This window comes from Staurois parvus, unplaced genomic scaffold (assembly GCF_062004578.1).
Source record: "Staurois parvus isolate SC_StPar_1 unplaced genomic scaffold, SC_StPar_1.0 ptg001410l, whole genome shotgun sequence".
NCBI classification, from domain to species: domain Eukaryota; kingdom Metazoa; phylum Chordata; class Amphibia; order Anura; family Ranidae; genus Staurois; species Staurois parvus.
In genome coordinates this window covers 160274-181843 of record NW_028319206.1, presented here as the reverse complement: position 1 = coordinate 181843, position 21570 = coordinate 160274, and the positions used below count along the sequence as shown (strand labels likewise).

Here is a 21570-nt window from a genome sequence, read left to right as displayed (position 1 = left end):
CAGTCTTTCGTCATGTCCATGGGTTCCAGGCTTCAGGCAAAGAATCAGAATGGAGGAAAGCCAGTCTTTGGTCATGTCCATGGGTTCCAGGCTTCAGGCAAAGAATCAGAAAGGAGGAAACCCAGTCTTTGGTCATATCCATGGGTTCCAGACTTCAGGCAAAGCATCAGAATGGAGGAAATCCAGTCTTTGGTCACGTCCATGGGTTCCAGACTTCGGGCAAAGCATCAGAAAGGAGGAAACCCAGTCTTTGGTCACGTCCATGGGTTCCAGACTTCGGGCAAAGCATCAGAAAGGAGGAAACCCAGTCTTTGGTCATGTCCATGGGTTCCAGACTTCAGGCAGTCATTGCCAATAAAGGATTCTCAACAAAATATTACAAATGAACATTTTATTTATGATTATATTCAATTGTCCAATTACTTTTGGTCCCTTGAAAAGGGGGGGGGGTGGCTACTCCTAAGAGCTGTTATTCCTAAACCCTTCCTCCAGTCTGGATGTACATACCCTCTAATTACACCTGAGAGTGCGCACTGTCCGCCCATATCCATCATAGAACTAGAGCTGGAATATGTTTTGGTAAATACCCGAAAAAATCTAAAATTGTGCCTGTGTCCGGATATATATGGACCGAACTGTATATATATATTTGTGAATGAATGTTCCGTGGGGGTTTTAGTGCTCTGTCTCTCTTGCAGCAGTAGGACATGAAATCAGGAAGCTTTGCATACAATTTTTTATACAACTCACTGCAGCCAAATTCAGCAGGCTTTTTGCAGTGCTTCTGGGAGAACCCATAGACTCTTGTCATTTCAGGTGTACAACCACCTTCTTCTCAGGCCACAGATGAGGGACACACTTGTTGCATTTGTACGGGATTGCAAGGATGCGTCCAATGTGATGGATTTATCCACACAGGGAGCTGTGTCCCTGGTATCAATTTAGGGTCGGAGTGCTCCTTTAAGAGAGCCAGTTGGACGAGCTGTGTGTCACGAGTGCCCGGTATCCTGCAGCGGAGGGGTCGCTCAGGTACAAGTCTCATTTCCTGCCTTCCACCTAGATACACAGCTGATCAGGAAGGAGGAAGTGAACTTTGATTCCCGCAGAGCAGACAAGAGTCGTCAAGAGATGAGTCAGCAGGGGGAGCCGTTCATTGGCTTGGATCATATATTGGATTGCACCCAATTAGTTCTAGAAGGGCGGAAGACGACTCATCCGCATCACCATAAAACAGGACAACAGGGTCTCTTTGATTCGTCTTGATAGGCAAATCTGACACAATGTATCGGAGTTGGTGACAAAGTCTTGTGACATCCGAGGTCTACTGTTGACCTATGGCAGCTAAAGGATGTAGACCAGTGGTTGTCAACTTCTTTATAGGGGGGCTCAACTACCTTCCCAAAAGGGTCACACATAATATACAGTATATGTAATGCTAGAGAGGACTGTCAGAGACTGGGGATATCTTGGAGAACATAATGGTCAGGGACTGGGGACATCACAGAGGAAATGATGGCCAGAAATGGGGTTCTTCTTGGAAGCAAATGATGCTTAAGTACTGGAGACATCCCAGAGGAAATGATGGTCAGAGACTGTGGATATCCAAGAAGAAATGATGGTCAGAGTCTGGGGATATCCAAGAATAAATGATGGTCAAAGACTGGGGACATCTTGGAGGAAATGATGGCCAGAGACTGGGGACATCCAAGAAGAAATGATGGTCAGGGACTGGGGACATCTTGGAGGAAATGATGGTCAGAGACTGGGGACATCCAAGAGGAAATGATGGTTAGAGCAGAGACTGGGAACATCTTGGAGGAAATTCCTGTCAGAGACTGGGGACATGCAAGAGGAAATGATGATCAGAGACTGGGGACATCCCAGAAAAATGACGGTCAGAAATTGGGTACATCTTGGAGAGAAAGATGGTCAAGAACTGGAGACATTCCAGAGTAAATCAGTTAGAACTCATTTGGTCAGACTCCCCTCACTTTTCTCCTTCGTGTTATAGACCTGCGTCTGCTTTGCTGCACAATATCGCTCCATGTGCTGTACGTGGTGCCACTCGGCGGTATACGTGCCTTGTACACGCCAGATTACCACCTGCTCCTCATAACCTCATTATATGTCATCATCCTCCTCCGCTGCGTGCCGGATCTCCTCTGTTCTCTCCAAATTACACATCTGTTTCCACAAATCACATTAAAGCCAATCACAGTCACCATGGCCGACCACCATCTCCCTCTTACTGTTCTACGTGCGTTTCCAAACTCCAGAATTCAGCGTCCTGAGCTGACGACTCCACAAATCACTGACACCAGGAAACAGCCAATACATTGTACATAGTGCGGGAAATATGTCCATCCATCTGCCTACTGCTCCTATCAGTCTCTGCACCAGAGGAGCTTACACTCTAATGTCCCCTCCCCCACAGTCACATCAGTCTCTGCACCAGAGGAGCTTACACTCTAATGTCCCCTCCCCCACAGTCACATCAGTCTCTGTACCAGAGGAGCTTACACTCTGCACCAGAGAGGTTGTGCTGCAGGTGCTCTCCCTCTCCAGGCACTAGGGGGCCAGGCCTGCTCGCCTGGCCCCAGAAACATGGCCTCTTCTGGGCTAGGCTCAGACCATGCTCCCCCTGAGGGACCCAGCTTGCCTTCCCATACTTCAGCTACACCTGAAGACCTTGGCTGTGGCCCTAAAAGTGGGGAATCCCTTCCTGTCTTTAGAGAGCGGGTTGCTGATTATCTGGTGAGAATCGCAAAGGAGGAGGAAAAGTTGGTGAGTCTAAAAACTGACTACAAGAAAAAGAAAGTTCTCCATGACAAGTCATGGAGCAGCAAGAGGCAGAGCATGAAGCCGGAGATGAAGGGTTTGGAGGTCGCCATTAAGAAGCAGCAGAATCTGGTAAAGACGCTGAAGGAGAAGAGCGGAGCTTTCAGAGAAAAGTTCCGGAATGAGGAAAGGTTCAGGAAGATGAAGGGAGACTCCGGTAAGGATCCAGCATCGGCGGTGGCAGTACGGGTGGAGAGTGAGGAGGGGGTCCTGGATGCTGCCCCTGCTATCCCATCCACCTCAGGATCTGCTTCCCTGGAGGAAATGTCAGCCTCTGCCCCCCTCCCTCCACAGCAAGCTGGAGGAACAGCACAGGAGGTAGAGGAATATGGTGGAGGGCTGCTAAAGTACATTGAGGAATTGGAGTCTTCCCTAATTGGAAGAACTTTCCGTTTTTCTGAGGACTCTGAGGATGAAGATGACGGTGAGGACTCTGTACCTGGTCCTGTAAAGGAGAAAAAAACAGAAAAGCCGCGCTTTATTAAAAGTGCCATTTTGGACTCCAGTGTGGACAGCCATGTGCACTGCAGTGTTTTGGAGGGAAATCCTCCTGTGTGTGCACAGAGCTCTGCAGGGAAGATGGCTGCTGTGCCTGCAGGACTGCACTCTGCTGGGACTGAGGACTCTGATACCAGGAACCCTGTGACTGTGGACTCTGCTGGGGGGAAGGTAAAGGGGGGATCTGAGACTATTGCTGGACAACCTCTGCTGATGGCTGCAAATGCAGCAGAAAATGGTGGGAGGGAAATTGTCAGCAGCACTCTGAAAGGGGTTGCTGAAACCCAGGGGAGAGTGACCAGGAGTGGAAGGCTTTTGCCTAAGAGGAGTATGTTGGGGGAGGGGGAGACAGGAGCATCTGGTGTGAGTGGGTCTGCTGGGAGCAGTAGTGCCACGAGTGAAAGGAAACATATGGATGATAAGAGTGCTTGCAATGCTGGAAAGGGGAATGCCTGTGTGTTGGTGGATGGAGGGACTGCTGCTGCCTCTGATGGTGGTCTGCAGAGCGGGGGCTCTGAGGTTCCTGCAACCATTGGGCGGGGTGCAGCTTTAAGGTCCACCACATCTAATGCTGCAAATAAGACCTATGCTGGGGCTCTGGCTGGGAGGAGGGGGTCACATCATGTTGTCAGCTCTGGGGGGAGGTCTGCTGCAGGTCTGCCATCTGCACCCCTGTCCTTCAGGAGGAGGAATTTGGTGCAGCTCAGATGGGAAGGTGGGGGTGCTCCCCCGGTCAGGATGTCGGTGGTGGACAGGATTTTGGAGATGGGGTTTAGGGCGGATGACATCTTCGCCTTGATCAGCCCTGTAGGATCCTATGACTATGATCTGTCCTTTGTGCGCCCCGAGTCTCTGGATATATTCTGGGAGAAGTATGAACACATGTATAAGGGTCTGCCGGAGTGGAAGGGACTCGTCCCAAAGGTGGTCTCACGCCAACCTCTAGTGAAGACGGTCACCATTCTAGTACGGAATGAGTCCATTCCTTCGGCTGACTTGGCTGTCTGGCTGAGGAGATTTGGGGAGCTACTTGCACCCCTGAAGAAGATTGTGGATGAGAGAGGGATATGGACTGGTGGGTGGTCGGTGCAGATGAGGTTGTATGTGTGTGGGAATGTGGTCCAGCATCTGCCCTCCTCAGCCTTCGTTGGGAAGGACAGGATTGTGGTGTTCTACCCTGGGCAGCCCAAGCTCTGCAATAAGTGCGGTTCTCGGGGTCACTTCGCCTCCTCATGTCCAGAGATGAAGTGCTCCCTATGTCAGGATCTGGGGCACCTGGCTAAGGATTGTAATATCATCAGGTGCAATCTGTGTGATAAGGTTGGCCATTCGTACAACCGGTGCCCTGAGGCCATGCACAACCAGTCAGCTTTGGTGGAAGAGTTTTTTCGTCTGGACATGGAGGAGGCAGAGGAGAGGGAGGCTGTGCCAGGGGTCCCCAATGTCTCTGTCCCTGTGGTCCCAGTGTCTGATGGTCCCTCTAATGTGTCATCTCCGTGTGTTGTGCCCCCTGAGTCAGTGTCTGTGGATGTTGTGTCTGATCCTCCTGTGTCAGTTTCCCCAGAGGTAGTGGGGGCTGTGGAGGGAACTGGACCAATGTGTATGGTTGCACCGACCCCCCCCTCCCCGGCGTCAGAGGGTCAGAGCGCGTGAGGCGCTGGGGGGTGGAGTGAATGATGGTGGGGGTGTTGGGGTGAAGGTTGGGGGGACTGCTGTGGTGAGTGGAGAGAGTGGGGTAGATGATGGTGGAAGGGAAGGGGAGGGGGCTTTGCGGGCCGGTTTATCAAATGATGATATGGAGTGGTTGGAGGCAAAAAGGAAGTCTGGGAAGAAGAAGCGGAAGAAGGATGTGCCTGTACCTGACCCTGGGAGGGTGGAGGTGTCAAACACATTTGAAGTGTTATCTGAGGTGGAGGATGAGGGATCTTCAGGGGATGAGTCTCTGGTTTCCATGGAGGAGGAAACACAGAGGACTATGAAGCGTGTAGGGTCTCCAAGTAGGGAGGGGGGTAAGCAGGCTAAGAAACGGGTACCTCGATCATCCTGATGGCGGTTCCCACTCCTTTGAAGGTGGCGACCATTAATGTCGCCAGCATAAAATCAGTAAGCGCTCGTAACATGGCCTTATCTTTGCTCAGCAGGTTTGATGCTGACATTTTCTTTTTGCAAGAGACCAGGTTGTCCAGTTTGGGGGATGTTCATATGGCGAAGAAGGAGTGGAGGCGCGGCCCCTCCTTCTGGTCTCTTGCGGCCGAGCCTTACACTGGAGTTGCGGTACTTTTTTCCGGCATGGTAACCTGTCGGCGGATTATTGAGGTAGAAATGGGGAGATGCATGGTCTTAGACGTCTCCATGGGGGGGCAGGACCTGCGCCTGATTAACATCTATGGGCCCCAGACAAAATGGGACAGGAAATGCCTCTTCATGAAGATCAAGCCTTTCCTTTTTACAGCCCAGCAAGTTGTCTTCGGTGGTGACTTTAACACCGTCACTAGGACTAAGGACAGGAGAGGGACCGGAGTCAGGCTGGACTGTGACGGGTTTTTTTTAAACAAAATAGCTAGAGAGGCAGGTCTGGTTGATGTGCACATTCATTGCTGCCCAGACGACATGGGATTCACTTTTCAGCGAGGTTCCAGTCAGAGTAGAATAGATAGGTTTTTTTTAAAGGGGAACTCCGCCTTCTCGACACCAGTGTGTCAGGCGGTAGAGTTTTCCGATCACTGTATTCTGTCTGTGACTCTGAGTGGCCCCGATACACCACCTAAGGGGAGGGGTACCTGGAAGCTGAATTCGGCACTCCTGGACGATGAGAAGGTGAGTCAATCCTTTGAGGATTTTTTTCAGGCACAGGTATCAATCATGGACGTTTGCAGCAGTAAGTCCGAGTGGTGGGAGCTTACAAAACGAAGGATCGTTGGGTTTTTCAAGGCCATAGGAAGGAATAAACAGCTTGATAAGTATGTCACCTACCAGCGTCTGCGGAGGAAGCTCGATCGGCTTGTCTCGAATAATGGAGATCCAGAAGCGATCTCTGAGGTTAAACTCTTGCTCAGGCAGTGTCAATATGCCAGGCATGCCTCTTTGGTTCTGGAAAGGGATTATGGGAAATATCACTCGCCCGACCCTTACCAGAACTGCAAACAAGGTAGAGCAGTTAAGTCAGTTGTAGGCCTGGTTGACAGTACGGGTTCCCTGACAAAGTCCAAGTCAGGGATCCTGGAAACCTCCAGGTCATATTATGCTGACCTCCTGGGTAGGAGGGACCTCGATCGGGCAAGCATGTCGGGTTTTCTGGACTCTACTCCAGGACTGGGAAATGGCAGTTCTCTTGTGAGTTTGACAGAGGACATCACGGCAGATGAGGTGGTGAAAGCTATTGATCAGCTTGCCATGAAGAAGTCGCCTGGGCCAGACGGATTGACAGCCGAGTTTTATAAGCACTTTAAGGTGACTCTGGCCCCATATTTGGTGGAGGTGTTTAATGGCTGTCTGAGAGAGGGTTCGCTCTCTCCCTCCATGCGACAATCTGCAGTGATTCTTCTGTCAAAGGGTAAGGATTCCTCGAGAATTGAGAATTGGCGGCCCATTAGCCTTCTCAATGTTGATAGGAAGATATTGGCAAAAATTATTTTCTGGCGTTTATCGTCTGTTGCGGGCAATTTACTTTCTCGCCATCAGCACTGTTCGGTTCAGGGAAGAAGCACTTTTTCAGCGGTGTTAGCTGTCCGGGAGGCCCTGGAGCGGTGCAGGGCTGCAGGCTGGGGAAAGTTCCTGCTGGCATTGGATCAGGCCAAAGCTTTTGATCGAGTCACTCATGAGTATCTATGGCTGCTTCTTGGCAAGTATGGCCTGGAGGGGGGCTTTATCGATTGGCTAAAGACCTTATACAGAGGGGCTGAAAGCTTCATGCTTGTGAATGGTTGGATTGGACGACCCTTTGAGGTTGGCTCAGGTGTGCGTCAGGGGTGTCCTTTGAGTCCTCTGCTATATGCGTTTGTAATCGATCCCTTCATTCGGAGGTTAGAGAGCGGACCGTTGTGTGGAGTTCCTTTGGGCATTCCTGGGGAGCCCCCTCTGAGGGTCGTGGCCTATGCTGATGACGTGTCTGTTTTCATCTCCGGGACGCAGGAGGCGGAGGAGGTGGTCTCGGTGATGGAACAGTATGCTGAGGCATCTGGCTCAAAGATCAATCAGGATAAGAGTGAGGTTTTCTGGATGGGAGAGGAAGGCGAAGGCTTTACCCTTCCGGACGCCTTCCCAGAGCCCCAGCAGGAAATTAAAGTATTAGGCATCAGATTTGGTCCCGGTGATTACGGCCTTGCAAATTGGGTAAGCAGGCTACAAGATGCCGATGCCAAGGTGGCCAGCTGGAAGGATTGGAAACTCTCTTACAGGGAAAGGATTGACCTGATTAAAACTTACCTGATCCCGGTATTTCTGTATGTCAGCTTTGTCTGTGTTTTGCCAGTGTCTCTCTATGCGAGGATCTACAGTTGTTTCTTCCAGCTGTTATGGGGGCACAAACTGAACCTCATTAAGAGGTCTGTAACCTACCTTCCCAGGCGGATGGGTGGCCTAGGTATGGTCAACCCGGTGCTTTTCTTTTCTCTGATGTTTTTGAAACATAATTTTGGTAGCATGCTGGCAGAGGAACCGCCTGGGTGGGTTGGTATTTTTCAGTCCTGGTTTAGGCCTTTTCTACGGAGCTGGGAGAATGGTGGGCCAGTGAAAAGCCTGAGGGTCCAACATGGTAAGCTCCCGGCTTATGTTGCCCCGTGTCTGAAAATGCTTCGGCAATGGCGAGTGACGGCGGAGGAAATTAAATCTCTTCCTAGGAAGGCCCTGGAGAGGAGGGTTGTTGAATCTGCCTTTAGCGAGCCATTGGCCTTGAGGGATTGCCCAGGCCCGGTTATGAGGGAGGGTCTGCGTTTGATGAATCTGGAGAGAATCCCTTTAAAGTTTCGGGATTTGGCCTGGCTCTCGTTCCATGGCAGACTCTATGTGAAGGGCAACCTGAAGCATCGCTCTGCGGAGAACCGTGGTTGTCCAAGAGTGGAGTGCGGTGGGGTGGAGGAGACGATGGACCATTTCTTGCTTCAGTGCCCCTTCAATATAGAAGTCTACAAGCGGGTGGGTGGGGCTCTGGGGATCCCTTTCCTTTCCCGCTTGAGTTATGCGGAGTGGTCTTACGGAGCCTTTCAAACTCACCGGGACTTTGATTTTGAGACACTTTTTCTAGTTAGCTTAGTAGTCCGTTACTACACGTGGAATGCACGGTGTCAGGTTTCCATTCGCAAAAAAGTCCTTCCTGTCGAGGTGGTGGTGAACAACATTCTGGGTGAGGTTGGGAAGATTCGGGGTCTTGAGAAGGACAGGTGGCGGCCGGGAGCCTGGACAAAGGCGTGGAGGAATGTCAGGTCCCGTAGCTGCTGTCTGTCAGTCTCTGGGGGCGTGGCTTCTCTTTCTGTCCTTTCACGTCCCCTAGATTTTGTAACATCAGATTTTTGAAGAAAGGCTGCATGCATGGGATCGATGTATGGGGTGAATGTTTAATCGTTTCTTAGCCTGAGGGGGTGTTTAGGTGACGGTCAGGATTTGTTATTTTGCTGAAGTAAGCTGGTTTTGTTTAAAAATACATATTTTTATTCTGTATATATGTAAATATGATTTTTATGATGTTTTTTGTTTGCAAGATTTTAATAAACAAAAAATTTACACTCTAGTGTCTCCCACAGTCACATTCCCCCCATAGACCTCACAATGTCACCCGAGTCGGACCAGAAAACCCTCAACATAAGTCTGTGATCACTTTAAAGTGAACAGTATCCATAATGTGTTCTGCACTTTCGGACAGAGCAGGGAAGAGATAACCAACCACGTCTGCGTTCCTGCTAGGAAGATGTCCAGTTGGCACCTGAACAGGAGGTGAGAAGAAATCTTCCACCGGGGACACCTCCGGCCTCACACCTGTAGAATTTCCTTGAACGTTCCTACAAGAAAGTATGAAAATCTCTCGTCCATCCAGTTGATGGCGTCTTCGTGGTCTGGGCCAGTTTCGGAGAACTCTTTGTTTGAGTCCCGTGTCTACGTTTCCACGATCATAGAAACAAACATTCTACTTCCAGGTGACCTTCGGCAAGAACACCCACATACCACTCAGAAGGGAGCAAGTTCTACTTTTGGAAATTTGCTCATTGGACAAAAAGTTTCCCGTCCGTGCCCTTCAATCCCTTTCTGCACTTGTTCTGATCCCAACCAATTGTTGACTCGCCTCCTTTTAACTTTTTAATGATCCAACCAAAGCTCTGAAGATGACAACTTTCAAAATAACTTTTACAGGTGGAAGGCCAGATATAGGGTTCATGTACACTGCGGCTGATAAACGGACGTTCCGGATCTTTTCTGCGTTTTTTCAGCAGCCCCTGAACCCTCCCTAATGTCCTCTTCTGTCTCCATGTGCACATCGTCCTTCACAGTCATTTACAGGCAGTTGAGTTTACAGTCGGATTTTTGAACGCAACAAACTTGTGTTCAGGAGTAGATTTTACCAGCATTTTAAATGCCAAAGGCTTGTAAACGTGGCTAACCGTGTTTATAAGCGTTTGCGTTTAGAGCTTTTTTCATCATCAGAAATGCATGCAAAGCGTTTTTTCCATGTATTCAGATGGACCCGGTACACCAGCGCAGTCAGTTCCAGGTGTCGCGTGAAGGAACAAATGGTAGAACGCGCCGCATTATGCTCATGATGGGATCCATAGTGACTACAACCAGAAAAGACCGGTCATCTCCACACATACTGCACTCTCTGCTTCTACTCTCTCTATTCCTCTCCAAATGTCTGAAATAGTTCATTATTTAATATTTTTCAGTGCATTCTGGGTATTTGGGAAGGTCTCCTGAGGTTATCTTTTAAAAACGCTTCTAATTGCAAACGCGGCTAAGCTGAAGTTTTTTAACCAACATTTTCCAGCAGTCAGAAGAGTTTTCCAAACATCCCATGTACATGAGCCCTTAGAGGGATTCCCCTTCATAGGGATGTCCTCTCTCGTCCTGATGTGACCCCTCTAGTGATAGGATCTATATAGAGGAATCAGGACCTCCTTCCTCCCGCCGGTGACCCCTCTAGTGATAGGATCTATATAGAGGAATCAGGACCTCCTTCCTCCCGCCGGTGACCCCTCTAGTGATATAAAGATCTATATAGAGGAATCAGGACCTCCTTCCTCCCGCCGGTGACCCCTCTAGTGATATAAAGATCTATATAGAGGAATCAGGACCTCCTTCCTCCTGCCGGTGACCCCTCTAGTAATAGGATCTATATAGAGGAATCAGGACCTCCTTCCTCCTGCCGGTGACCCCTCTAGTGATATAAAGGTCTATATAGAGGAATCAGGACCTCCTTCCTCCTGCCGGTGACCCCTCTAGTGATAGGATCTATATAGAGGAATCGGGACCTCCTTCCTCCTGCCGGTGACCCCTCTAGTGATCTATATAGAGGAATCAGGACCTCCTTCCTCCTGCCGGTGACCCCTCTAGTGATAGATCTATATAGAGGAATCAGGACCTCCTTCCTCCCGCCGGTGACCCCTCTAGTGATATAAAGATCTATATAGAGGAATCAGGACCTCCTTCCTCCTGCCGGTGACCCCTCTAGTGATAGGATCTATATAGAGGAATCAGGACCTCCTTCCTCCTGCCGGTGACCCCTCTAGTGATATAAAGGTCTATATAGAGGAATCAGGACCTCCTTCCTCCTGCCGGTGACCCCTCTAGTGATAGGATCTATATAGAGGAATCGGGACCTCCTTCCTCCTGCCGGTGACCCCTCTAGTGATCTATATAGAGGAATCAGGACCTCCTTCCTCCTGCCGGTGACCCCTCTAGTGATAGATCTATATAGAGGAATCGGGACCTCCTTCCTCCTGCCGGTGACCCCTCTAGTGATATAAAGGTCTATATAGAGGAATCAGGACCTCCTTCCTCCTGCCGGTGACCCCTCTAGTGATATAAAGGTCTATATAGAGGAATCGGGACCTCCTTCCTCCTGCCGGTGACCCCTCTAGTGATAGGATCTATATAGAGGAATCGGGACCTCCTTCCTCCTGCCGGTGACCCCTCTAGTGATAGGATCTATATAGAGGAATCGGGACCTCCTTCCTCCTGCCGGTGACCCCTCTAGTGATATATAGATCTATATAGAGGAATCGGGACCTCCTTCCTCCTGCCGGTGACCCCTCTAGTGATAGGATCTATATAGAGGAATCAGGACCTCCTTCCTCCTGCCGGTGACCCCTCTAGTGATATAAAGATCTATATAGAGGAATTGGGACCTCCTTCCTCCTGGCGGTGATCTCTCTAGTGATAGGATCTATATAGAGGAATCGGGACCTCCTTCCTCCTGCCGGTGACCCCTCTAGTGATAGAAAGATCTATATAGAGGAATCGGGACCTCCGTCCTCCTGCCGGTGACCCCTCTAGTGATATAAAGATCTATATAGAGGAATCAGGACCTCCTTCCTCCTGCCGGTGACCCCTCTAGTGATATATAGATCTATATAGAGGAATCAGGACCTCCTTCCTCCTGCCGGTGACCCCTCTAGTGATAGAAAGATCTATATAGAGGAATCGGGACCTCCGTCCTCCTGCCGGTGACCCCTCTAGTGATAGGATCTATATAGAGGAATCAGGACCTCCTTCCTCCTACCGGTGACCCCTCTAGTGATAGGATCTATATAGAGGAATCAGGACCTCCTTCCTCCTGCCGGTGACCCCTCTAGTGATAGGATCTATATAGAGGAATCAGGACCTCCTTCCTCCTGCCGGTGACCCCTCTAGTGATATAAAGATCTATATAGAGGAATCAGGACCTCCTTCCTCCTGCCGGTGACCCCTCTAGTGATAGGATCTATATAGAGGAATCAGGACCTCCTTCCTCCTGCCGGTGACCCCTCTAGTGATAGGATCTATATAGAGGAATCAGGACCTCCTTCCTCCTGCCGGTGACCCCTCTAGTGATATAAAGATCTATATAGAGGAATCGGGACCTCCTTCCTCCTGCCGGTGACCCCTCTAGTGATATATAGATATATATATAGAGGAATCAGGACCTCCTTCCTCCTGCCGGTGACCCCTCTAGTGATAGGATCTATATAGAGGAATCGGGACCTCCTTCCTCCTGCCGGTGACCCCTCTAATGATAAGAAGATGTATATAGAGGAATCAGGACCTCCTTCCTCCTGCCGGTGACCCCTCTAGTGATAGAAAGATCTATATAGAGGAATCGGGACCTCCTTCCTCCTGCCGGTGACCCCTCTAGTGATATAAGATCTATATAGAGGAATCGGGACCTCCTTCCTCCTGCCGGTGACCCCTCTAGTGAAATAAAGATCAATATAGAGGAACCAGGACCTCCTTCCTCCTGCCGGTGACCCCTCTAGTGATATAAAGATCTATATAGAGGAATCGGGACCTCCTTCCTCCTGCCGGTGACCGCTCTAGTGATAGGATCTATATAGAGGAATCAGGACCTCCTTCCTCCTGCCGGTGACCCCTCTAGTGATATAAGATCTATATAGAGGAATCGGGACCTCCTTCCTCCGTTCAGTGATCACCCCAGAATTCTATTCACTTTCCCCCTTGTCTGGTCACATTGCCCATCATCTGCAGTAAGCACCCCCAAATCCTTTCCTCTGTACCCCGGTATTATACTCTATCAGCGAATTCTTTTTCCTGCACAGAGAGGTGGAGGGTCATATTATGGATAGGCCTTCTGCTCACGCGGAGTTCCCTGGAGCCGGGTACATGATCCGGTGCTGACCAGAGACGGCTCCAAAGTCCCCAGTGCCATCCCCCCCACACCCCAACCCCCCCCTCGTTACCATGGGAACTGTCATCCAGCGCCCTGACCCCATGGACTGTCTTTCTGGGCCTCTGGATTACTGAGCACAATGACCAGCCAGAGCAAACCGCTTACATGATAATATCACCCAGTGTACCCCCCCCCCCTTCGATGGAACCAGAGGAAACAATGTAACAATCGCTTTCCCTTTCTACAACTGAGCTGTCATTGCTGAGTTATCGGCTGTGCAAAATCACCAGAGAGATAATGAGAATAGGGACAGGAGAAGTGGGACCATGTAGAGTCCATACACACAGATACTGAGAATGCCACCCGGCATCCGGGACAGGAGAAGTGGGACTGTGCGGAGTCCATACATACAGAATAGGGAGATACCGAGAATGACACCCGGCATCCAGGACAGGAGAAGTGGGACTGTGCAGAGTCCATACATACAGAATAAGGACAGATACCGAGAATGACACCCGGCATCCGGGACAGGAGAAGTGGGACTGTGCAGAGTCCATACATACAGAATAAGGACAGATACCGAGAATGACACCCGGCATCCAGGACAGGAGAAGTGGGACTGTGCAGAGTCCATTATAGATAGTATTTTGGGTCTTTGCTGGCTCTGTTCCCCCCTCATCAGGTGTGGGGGTGGGGTCAGGCGGGGAGGTGGAAGGGTCGCCCAGTTCGGGGAGTATTTCGGAAGGCGTGGGGTCAGGCGGGGAAGTGGAAGGGTCGCCCAGTTCGGGGCGTATTTCGGAAGGCGTGGGGGTGGGGTCAGGCGGGGAGGTGGAAGGGTCGCCCAGTTCGGGGAGTATTTCGGAAGGCGTGGGGTCAGGCGGGGAAGTGGAAGGGTCGCCCAGTTCGGGGCGTATTTCGGAAGGCGTGGGGTCAGGCGGGGAAGTGGAAGGGTCGCCCAGTTCGGGGCGTATTTCGGAAGGCGTGGGGGTGGGGTCAGGCGAGGAGGTGGAAGGGTCTCCCAGTTCGGGGAGTATTTCGGAAGGCGTGGGGGTGGGGTCAGGCGGGGAAGTGGAAGGGTCGCCCAGTTCGGGGAGTATTTCGGAAGGCGTGGGGTCAGGCGGGGAGGTGGAAGGGTCGCCCAGTTCGGGGAGTATTTCGGAAGGCGTGGGGTCAGGCGGGGAAGTGGAAGGGTCGCCCAGTTCGGGGCGTATTTCGGAAGGCGTGGGGTCAGGCGGGGAAGTGGAAGGGTCGCCCAGTTCGGGGTGTATTTCGGAAGGCGTGGGGGTGGGGTCAGGCGAGGAGGTGGAAGGGTCGCCCAGTTCGGGGAGTATTTCGGAAGGCGTGGGGTCAGGCGGGGAAGTGGAAGGGTCGCCCAGTTCGGGGCGTGTTTCGGAAGGCGTGGGGTCAGGCGGGGAAGTGGAAGGGTCGCCCAGTTCGGGGCATATTTCAGAAGGCGTGGGGGTGGGGTCAGGCGAGGAGGTGGAAGGGTCGCCCAGTTTGGGGAGTGTTTCGGAAGGCGTGGGAGCTCCACTAACAATCATTATTGGGAATAATAAAGCTCCTTTGTCTCCGGTATGAACCATCTTTCAGGGATTGGCAGGCGGGTGGGGTGTGGAGGCGGAGGACCCCATTGGGTGTTGAGGCGGAGGACCCCGTTGGGTGTAGAGGCGGAGGACCCCGTTGGGTGTAGAGGCGGAGGACCCCATTAGGTGTGGAGGCGGAGGACCCCCCATTGGGTGTGGAGGTGGAGGACCCCCATTGGGTGTGGAGGCGGAGGACTCCATTGGGTGTGGAGGTGGAGGACCCCATTGGGTGTGGAGGTGGAGGACCCCCATTGGGTGTGGAGGCGGAGGACCCCCATTGGGTGTGGAGGCGGAGGACCCCATTAGGTTTGGAGCTGGAGGACCCCCATTGGGTGTGGAGGCGGAGGACCCCCATTGGGTGTGGAGGCGGAGGACCCCATTGGGTGTGGAGGCAGAGGACCCCCCATTGTTCTCAGGAGTGACCACATCCAAGCTCTGAACATACTGTACACCCGCCATATGGGGCTACCATCCCCCCTACTGACTGGGAACCGGACAGGGACCAGTTAGAAGTCCTCATCTGTACGGTGTGTTCCGGGTCAGTGAAGCTGGAGGATGAACATGACACACAGCTTTATCATTCACCTGGGTGCAGGGGCGGACTGACCATTTGAGCACTCGGGCACTGCCTGAGGGCCCGGGGTCAGTAGGGGGCCCCATGAGATGCCCCTGGTACCTTTTTTATAGGCTTTTTTGAGTGTGGGCAAGGACACAGGGGCCCCATGATCCCATATTGCCCGGGGGCCCCATGAGTTGTCAGTCCGCCCCTGCCTGGGTGGGACCTGGTATCAGCAGTTTCTGTACAGCAGAGCTCAGCCAGGGAGAGGAGGAAGCACCACAAGGATCCAGTTATTTGTGCTCATGTGCTAAGAAGGAACATGCTGATAGAAGGAGAGAGCAGAGTGAAAGAGGGATGAGCTCATGGGTGTGTGGGGGTGGGTAGGGGACCTGGAAGTAAAAATGAAACTGCAGAAGAGAAAGACAAGGTCTCCGCCCCTGCTAGACAGGACAGTGCTGTGTGGTAGAGCTGTGTAATTCTCAGGACTGGATGGATAGAAATAAACATATTATGACTCTTACTCTAATATACAGAATGTATTTCATTTGTGTATTTCGCTTTTCCCAGGTCTGCACACCCGCTGTACCCATTATGAGGGGTTCCCACCATCCCTATGCTGAGTTCCCGGGTCCGTACACCTGCTGTGCCCATTATGAGGGGTTCCCACCATCCCTGTACTGAGTTCCTGGGTCTGTACGCCCGCTGTGCCCATTATGAGGGGTTCCCACCAACCATGTACTGAGTTCCTGGGTCCGTACACCCGCTGTGCCCATTATGAGGGGTTCCCACCATCCCTATGCTGAGTTCCTGGGTCTGTACACCCGCTGTGCCCATTATGAGGGGTTCCCACCATCCCTGTGCTGAGTTTCTGGGTCTGTACGACAGCTGTGCCCATTATGAGGGGTTCCCACCATCCCTGTGCTGAGTTCCTGGGTCTGTACGACAGCTGTGCCCATTATGAGGGGTTCCCACCATCCCTATGCTGAGTTCCTGGGTCTGTACACCGGCTGTGTCCATTATGAGGGGTTCCCACCATCCCTATGCTGAGTTCCTGGGTCTGTACACCGGCTGTGTCCATTATGAGGGGTTCCCACCATCCCTGTGCTGAGTTCCCGGGTCTGTACACCCGCTGTGCCCATTATGAGGGGTCCCACCATCCCTGTGCTGAGTTCCTGGGTCTATACCCCTGCTGTGCCCATTATGAGGGGTTCCCGCCATCCCTGTGCTGAGTTCCTGGGTCTGTACGCTCGCTGTGCCCATTATGAGGGGTTCCCACCATCCCTGTGCTGAGTTCCTGGGTCTGTACGCTCGCTGTGCCCATTATGAGGGGTTCCCGCCATCCCTGTGCTGAGTTCCGGGGTATGTTCACCCGCTGTGCCCATTATGAGGGGTTCCCACCATCCCTGTACTGAGTTCCTGGGTCTGTACGCCCGCTGTGCCCATTATGAGGGATTCCCACCATCCCTGTGCTGAGTTCTTATCAGAGGAATAGTGAAGCCCTGTTTTGCAGCAAAAGGAGTAAGACTTCAGGCGGGCTGTGTGCTGTATGGGTGAGTCTCCATCTCCCTGTGACTTGTCGGTGGATCTTTCTGGATTGATATTAATAATCGTATCTCTTCTTCTGTCTTTGCAGTTGATATCCGGGAGATAAAAGAGATCCGACCCGGGAAGAATTCGAGGGACTTTGAGCGCTACCCTGAGGACGCCCGCAAGGTGGACTCGGCCCTCTGCTTCATCATCCTGTACGGAGCCGACTTCAGACTGAAGACCCTCAGTGTGGCCGGTATGTGATGCAAATCCTCCCCTCCCCCGTCATACTCATTCTGTCAGTGACACCAAAATTCTAACACCAACGAGGTTGTTAGTTTTCAGTAGAGCAGGAAAGAGTTCAAATTTCCATCTGTCATCCCATTGGGGGAGATTCTGTTGCACTTCCTGCCTCTGTGACACCCATACAGGAAATGGTGAGAAAGGTTGTCACCAGGACAGGAAGTCACAGACACCAATAAAGACCCTGTTTTATAATTCGAACCCGCCTCCCACTCTACTGCTTACGTGTTGCCATCTGTGTCCCAATTGGACAGATATGCCATCACTTCCTGCCCTCGCACTGCGAGGGGGGGGGGGGGGTTACACGGGCACCAATAGATACCCCACAGGGGTCCTAACCCATTCTCAGCTCCACTCGAAGCAACATTTGAAAAAATAAAAGTTTTGCCATCTGTGTCCCCATTGGACAGATATGCCATCACTTCCTGCCCTCGCACTGTGGGGGGGGGGGGTACAGGGGCACCAATAAATACCCCACAGGGGTCCTAACCCGTTCTCAGCTCCACTCAAAGCAACATTTTAAAAAATTCAAGTTTTGCCATCTGTGTCCCCATTGGACAGATTTGCCATCACTTCCTGCCCTCACGTTGCGGGGGGGGGGGGCACACAGGCACCAATAGAAACCCCACAGAGGTCTTAACCAATTCTCAGCTCCGCTCGAAGCAAAATTAAAAAAAATAAGTTTTGTCAGTTCAGCTTTCATTTGGACTTCACTGGTTGCATGCTTGTCTTGGGTTGGCAGCCAGAAAATGAACATTTTCAGGAGGATAACAAAAGCCGGCGTGGTGACAGGTTCCCTCTATGGAGGAGGACCCGGGGATGGAGGTTGCTGCAGGGCAGGCTGCCAGTGTTGGGGGCGGAGTCTGACCACATGGAGTTATATCGGGTGAGCTGTGGTCGCAGTGTGGGCGCTGCCTTCACCGCTCCGAGCTCATCCCAGGTTATCGGATCATCAGCACCGGCTGTGACGGGAAATAGAAATTCTATTTGTGGCGACCACACGGGTCCTGGTGAGGAGCGATCAAACCTCCCATTTATTACCAACCAGGGGCGGACTGACAACTCATGGGGCCCCCGGGCAATACGGGATCATGGGGCCCCTGTGTCCTCACCCACACTCAAACCACACCCAAAAAAAGCCTGTGAAAGGTACCAGGGGCATCTCATGGGGCCCTTTACTGATCCTGGGCCCTCGGGCAGTGCCTGAGTTCCCCAATGGTCAGTCCGCCCCTGGTCCCAACTGCAAACAACTGTTTCATGCTTGTTGGCCGTTATCAGCGCAGCGCATGGAAATCACGGCTTCTATGGGGAAGGGCTTGGGACCCAGGATGACCCATGGATCGCTGAATGTTCCCGGGGGTCCTTTACATGAGCAGCCGGGGCGGTAAAATCAGGTGGCTATGATGCAATTTTACTGGGAGGAGGGGGGATTTCACCAGGGGGGCAGATTTGTACTGGGAGGAGTGGGGATTTCACCAGGGGCGGATTTGTACTGGGGGGAGGGGGGATTTCACCAGGGGGCTGATTTGTACTGGGAGGAGGGGGGATTTCACCAGGGCGCGGATTAGTACTGGGGGGAGGGGGGATTTCACCAGGGGGGCGGATTTGTACTGGGAGGAGGGGAGATTTCACCAGGGGGCAGATTTGTACTGGGGGGAGCGGGGATTTCACCAGGGGGCGGATTTGTACTGGGAGGAGGGATTTCACCAGGGGGCGGATTTGTACTGGGAGGAGGAGGGTTTTCACCAGGGGGCGGATTTGTACTGGGAGGAGGGATTTCACCAGAGGACGGATTTGTACTGGGTGGGAGGAGGAGGGTTTTCACAAGGGGGCGGATTTGTACTGGGAGGAGCGGGAATTTCACCAGGGGGGTGGATTTGTACTGGGAGGAGGGCAGTTTTCACCAGGAGGGTGGATTTGTACCGGGAGGAGGGATTTCACCAGGGGGGTGGATTTGTACTGGGAGGAGGAGGGTTTTCACCAGGGGGGTGGATTTGTACTGGGAGGAGGGGGGATTTCACCAGGGGGCGGATTTGTACTGGGAGGAGGAGGGTTTTCACCAGGGGGCGGATTTGTACTGGGAGGAGGGATTTCACCAGAGGACGGATTTGTACTGGGTGGGAGGAGGAGGGTTTTCACAAGGGGGCGGATTTGTACTGGGAGGAGCGGGAATTTCACCAGGGGGGTGGATTTGTACTGGGAGGAGGGATTTCACCGGGGGGGGATTTGTACTGGGAGGAGGACGGTTTTCACCAGGGGGGTGGATTTGTACTGGGAGGAGGGATTTCACCAGGGGGGTGGATTTGTACTGGGAGGAGGGATTTCACCAGGGGGGTGGATTTGTACTGGGAGGAGGAGGGTTTTCACCAGGGGGGTGGATTTGTACTGGGAGGAGCGGGGATTTCACCAGGGGGGTGGATTTGTACTGGGAGGAGGGATTTCACCAGGGGGGTGGATTTGCACTGGGAGGAGGAGGGTTTTCACCAGGGGGTGGATTTGTACTGGGAGGAGGGAAATTTATGCTTAGGGGGTAAGCATGCAGATTGGAGCTCGATTTTTTTTTTGTTGGGGGGGAGGGGATTTTTGCTGACACATAATGCTCGTACATCTTGGTGGTGGGGGGGGGGGGGCACAATTTGGCATGCTCGCCCTGGGCTCTAGGTGACCTTGTACCGCCGCTGACTGTATGCCCGACTTTGGAAGAACTTCCTGTTGTGTCTTCAGGATGGGAAGTGAAGGGAAATCTCTCCAATATGACTGGCAGGGGGTGTTACTCCATCCAAAAAGGAAAAAGACATTTGATACAATTTATAGTGAACCTGTGTTAGGGGGAGTGGATGGGAACCCCGAAACTTCCAGGTAGGGAATGATTGCCGGGGAAATCTCCAAAAAATATATACAGCAGATGCTACAAAGTAGCCGCTAGGCTAAATGTTTGCTTCAATATTGTGTATGTAATATCTGTGCGGCCGGTCCTGTGATTTAATCCCCCCCCCCCCCCCGAGCAGTGACACTGCCATCTACTGGCAGCATTGAATGACCTTGCAATCTCTCTGGCTCTGGTATCCCGTATTCTCTGCTCATTCACCTTCTCTGTGTTCTCCCGGCAGCGTTCAGCGAGGAGGAGGTGAACATGTGGATCAGCGGGCTGAACTGGGTGTTGTCGGACACGGGGAAGTCTCCGGGGCCCCTGCAGGTGGAGAGGTGAGAACCATGAAAGAGGACTGTTCCTCGCATTGTCTGGTGAATGTGATATTGGTCTGGTCCACATCGTGGACTTAACCACCTCCCGTCCGGTCCATGTATATAAACGGCCGGACGGTGGCACTGCAGGGTCGGGCTGCCATTTATAAACGGCCTCCCCGCCCCCTGCTTGTGCGAGCTCCCTGGGAGCGCGCAGCACCGTGATCCAGTGCCCGCTGTGTCCTCCGGACACAGTGGAACACTGATCGTTGGACAGGACCTCTGTGTGAGGTCCTGATCATGTGATCACTGATTGGCCAATCAGTGATCACATGCAGAGTAGTAAGAAGGATGTCACTTCTGACATCATTGCTGTGAAATCTGTGAATGATCACAGAGGTCACATGGTACAGGGCCATTCACAACAGCCTTGTGCCATGTGACAAGCTGTGACCAATCACAGCTCACTCAGTAGTTCTCAATGGCTGCAAGAATGCAGACAGTGAGAAGGAGAAATCATTGCTTTTACAGCCTTTATGGGTATAAAAAAAAAAAAAAATCTTCATCACCCCCCCACAAGTAGTACAGTGTTACCATGGTGATACTACTGCTAGGGTGACAGTATGTAAAAAAAAAACAAAAAACAAATAATAATATAAAAAAAGTAAAAAAAAATGTTTAAAAATTATAATTTTGGTTATGAACTAATTTGGGTTTTTTTTATTTTACTAAAAAGATAACGGAATAAATTTTGGCCAGGATTTAGGATGAAATATTATTTATTTGCAAAATTTTATAAGAAAAACACTTTTCAAAATTTTTGGACTTTTTAATTTACATAACAAAAAAAAATAAAAATCCCAGCGGTGAATAAATACCACTAAAATAAAGCTTTATCTGCCTCAAAAAAATGCTAAAAAATTCATTTGGGTACAGTGTTGCATGACCGCGCAATTGTCATTCAAAGTGTGAAAGCTGAAAATTACCCTGGACAGGAAGGGGGGGAAAGTGTCCGGACTGGAAGGGGGGGAAAGTGTCCGGACTGGAAGGGGGGGAAAGTGTCCGGACTGGAAGTGGTTAAAGGAAAACTCTCCAGCCTCCCCTCCAGTCTTGCACAGGTGTACCGGCTCCTCCCCTTCAATCATGCACAGGTGTAGTGGCTCCTCCCCTCCAGTCTTGCACAGGTGTACCTGCTCCTCCCCTTCAATCATGTACAGGTGTAGTGGCTCCTCCCCTCCAGTCTTGCACAGGTGTACCGGCCCCTCCCC

At 51.7% G+C, this 21570-nt stretch overlaps 1 protein-coding gene across 2 annotated transcripts in view; it reads left to right on the top strand.

Moving 5' to 3' along the window:
- The window catches only part of LOC149436174 (1-phosphatidylinositol 4,5-bisphosphate phosphodiesterase gamma-1-like), a 145160-nt gene that overhangs the window by 21827 nt on the left and 101763 nt on the right, over positions 1 to 21570 (top strand). For both annotated transcript variants that reach the window (XR_016308326.1, XM_089661932.1), the window contains exons 2-3: positions 16923 to 17072; positions 20230 to 20323. Coding sequence is in view for 1 of the 2 variants with exons in the window: in XM_089661932.1 (XP_089518058.1) it covers positions 16923 to 17072; positions 20230 to 20323 (244 nt within the window). In the remaining variant the exon portion in view is untranslated. The remainder of the gene's footprint in view (positions 1 to 16922; positions 17073 to 20229; positions 20324 to 21570) is intronic.